The sequence below is a fragment of the Canis lupus genome, chromosome 21, assembly GCF_048164855.1.
Source record: "Canis lupus baileyi chromosome 21, mCanLup2.hap1, whole genome shotgun sequence".
Classification (NCBI taxonomy): Eukaryota; Metazoa; Chordata; class Mammalia; order Carnivora; family Canidae; genus Canis; species Canis lupus.
Window position 1 is genome coordinate 16,679,744 of NC_132858.1, and position 3,522 is coordinate 16,683,265.

Sequence of the window (3,522 nt, forward strand, 5' to 3'; positions counted from 1 at the left end):
CTTTCTTCACCTCATTGATTTTTGAGAACTCTTTCCAGGTAACATAAACACATTGAGTTATTGAATCCTCATTTATCCTACCCCAAAACTCTTCAGAGAAATGTCAGTTTTACAAATGAGAATAAAGAGTTTTATTTTTTATTTTTTTTTTTTGAGAATAAAGAGTTTTAGATAGCTTTCACTTTTTGCCCAAATTAATCCTTTGTATATACTATAAATTAGGATATAGTAGAAACTGTATCTCCTGGTATGGTTCACCATATAAATAACTCCCACTATGATCTATTATACTTTTCTGAGTCATACACCTGTCAAATATCTGTCAAATATGCTAACATTCCAGGCATAATATCTTTCATAGGACCATGTTTTGAGGAGTAGGTTTTGTGCATTTGGGGAATTTGCGGTTTAAAATTATTATATAATTAACATATGCATTAGGTCATATGACTGATGTATTTTACAAATGTTATTTTGTGATTGTGCCACGTAAATGATAGAATGTGGTTAGATGGGAAATGTATAGATATATTCATTGTTATTAGGTATATTATCGTATTGTTTAACATTTTTGTTTTTTTAAATTTTATTTAATTGCAATTTGCCAACATATAGTATGGCACCAAGTATTCAGCTCATCATGTATGTTTAACTTTTTTTTTTTTTTAATTTTTTATTTATTTATGATAGTCACACAAAGAGAGAGAGAGAGGCAGAGACACAGGCAGAGGGAGAAGCAGGCTCCATGCACCGGGAGCCCGACGTGGGATTCGATCCCGGATCTCCAGGATCGCGCCCTGGGCCAAAGGCAGGCGCTAAACCGCAGCGCCACCCAGGGATCCCTGTTTAACTTTTTTTGATGTAGTATATATCTGTTCTACAAATTTAAAGAAAACAAAATAATCAAAAAAATAAATTAAAATACAATTTGAAGTACATAAAAATTTCAAATAGATAAAATGTTTTAGATTATAAACTTCTTTAAAATCGGAGATTCTATAATTTTAATAGATGCTCAATAAAGTTTTTTTAATTGAAACAAAGAATAGTAAAGTGATCACCCTTATATATAAGTCCTAAATTTTTTACTTGTTTTTTATTTTTCTTTAACATCCCTATCTATCATCTATCTATCTATCTATCTATCTATCTATCTATCTATCATCTATCTAACTACATCATCAGAGGTTCTTAACTTTGTTACTATTGCTGGTCTTGGATGAATATTGTACTGGAAATAGTAAATATATTTTATAATTACTAGTACTTAGAGAGAGAGAGTATAAATATAGTAATATATCCAGTACAAATAATTGTTCTGTAATTATTTGTACTGGATATAGTAAAATATTTGTACTGTAAAATTATTGTACTGTAATTATTTGTACTGGATACAGTAAAATATTTAGCAGCTTAACAAGTGTCTAACCATTAGAAGTCAGTAGCATCCCAACTCCCAGGTGTGATAACCAGAGTGTCTTCAGACATTGAAGAATATTCTTTCTGGGCTAAAATGGCTCCAATTGAGAACTATTCATCTACTTCCATTTCTCTTTCTTTCCCTATGTAAGTATAGTAGTCTTTGATGGAAATGAGTTTGTCTTCAAATATCCTTAAAAGGAAAGCTTGGATGTATCTTATTTATACTAGTTTGCCATACTAAACATTTCCCAGGATTTAATGCATGAAATCTATTGATTATGATGATGTATCTATCCAGAATAGATTTTTAAATAAACCTGGATGGAAAAACACAATCTGACCATGCTCAATGAATTCATTCTCATGGGAATCACACATCGTCCTGAGCTGCAGGCTCCATTATTTGGGCTCTTCTTTGTCATCTATTTGATCTCCGTGGTGGGCAACCTGGGCATGATCATCCTCACCAAAGTGGATGCCAGACTACAAACACCCATGTACTTCTTCCTCAAACACCTGGCTTTTACTGACCTTGGTTATTCAACAACCGTGGGACCCAAAATGTTAGTATATTTTATTGTGGATCAAAATACAATCTCCTATTATTTTTGTGCTATGCAACTAGCTTTCTTTCTTGTGTTTATCATAAGTGAACTTTTCATTCTAACAGCTATGTCCTACGACCGTTACGTGGCCATCTGCAACCCTCTGCTCTACCCCCTCATCATGTCACAGAGGGTGTGTCAGGTGCTGGTGGCAATCCCTTATCTCTACAGCACATTTGTGTCTCTTCTAGTCACCATAAAGATTTTTAGTTCATTCTTCTGTGGCTACAATGTTGTCAATCATTTCTACTGTGACTGTCTCCCCTTGTTATCTTTGCTCTGCTCAAATTCACATGAAACTGAAATGATTATTCTTATCTTAGCTGGTTTTGATTTGATTTCATCCCTTCTGGTAGTTCTTGTGTCTTACCTACTGATCCTAGTAGCCATCATCAGGATGAACTCAGCTGAGGGTAGGCTCAAGGCTTTTTCCACCTGTGGGTCCCACCTGACAGTGGCCACAATGTTCTATGGGACTTTGATATTTATGTATCTGCAACCTGAGTCCAGCCATTCCTTTGACACTGATAAAGTGGCATCCATATTTTACACCCTCGTTATCCCCATGCTGAATCCCTTGATCTATAGCTTGAGGAACAAAGATGTAAAATATGCAGTGCAAACAATGTGGAAAAAACTATGCAATAATGTTTCTTAAAGCTGACATACAATATGATCCCCCAAAATTAGGTTATGGGCTTCAAAATTTGTTCTGTATGTCTCTAGAAGGAATAATAGCAAACACAAGTGAGTTCAACATACACTTAGAGGTTATTAAGTGCCAGTCACAGTTTTATGTGCTGTAAATACATTACTATACAAAACAGGAAAAATATTTTCTTTTTTTTTTGAGGGGAGGAGATATATTATAAAAATAATAATAATTAGGTACAATTTATAGGACAGTAGAATTGGTTAAGACACCATAAACCATAAGAGTAAGTAGGAGAGTCTTACTACTAAGACTCTTACTAAGGGGCATGAAGAAGAATAGAAGGCACAAAAGGAGAGTTCAAATGATTCTTATGTTATTCTCAATTAATAGATTAAATCTCCCAGTGTCTGTTTGTGTATTTGTGCCTGTGTGTAAGTATTTCTGTGAGCTCATTTTTCACTTTTAGCCTTTGTACTCTTCTTATTGGAATATGTTGAAATCAAACTGACTGTGATTTCAAGGAGGCTCAGTGTAGCACTATGGTTAGAAATCATCTGTCATGTGAATTTGCTCAAATACTCTAGTAACCTGTGGGTGATCTCAGGGTGCAGCTCTTCTCATCAGTGAGTTGCTTCCATATAGGAGCCCTAGAAAGCCTATTAACTCAACATATTTAGCAATTCAGTAACTTACAAGATCGGTGTAACATCTTTTTTGTCTTAATCAGTCCATTTCCCTATACCAGGGGAAATACAAATTAAGAGAGATTTTCTTGATTATAGTTAACAGTACTTCCATTATATACTTTAAAGTTGCTAAGACAGTAAATCTTATATGTTC

General features: G+C 34.1%; 1 protein-coding gene across 1 annotated transcript; it reads left to right on the top strand.

Moving 5' to 3' along the window:
- Nucleotides 1-1,743: 1,743 nt before the first annotated feature.
- LOC140613411 (olfactory receptor 8K3-like) lies at nt 1,744-2,685 on the top strand. Its single transcript, XM_072791938.1, has one exon. It carries the CDS (start codon nt 1,744-1,746, stop codon nt 2,683-2,685), a length of 942 nt encoding a protein of 313 aa, XP_072648039.1.
- The last annotated feature ends 837 nt before the right edge of the window (nt 2,686-3,522 follow it).

What these genes read in the sequence shown, in the direction of transcription:
- LOC140613411 (XM_072791938.1), top strand. Translation starts at nt 1,744, where the DNA reads ATGGAAAAACACAATCTGACCATGCTCAATGAATTCATTCTCATGGGA.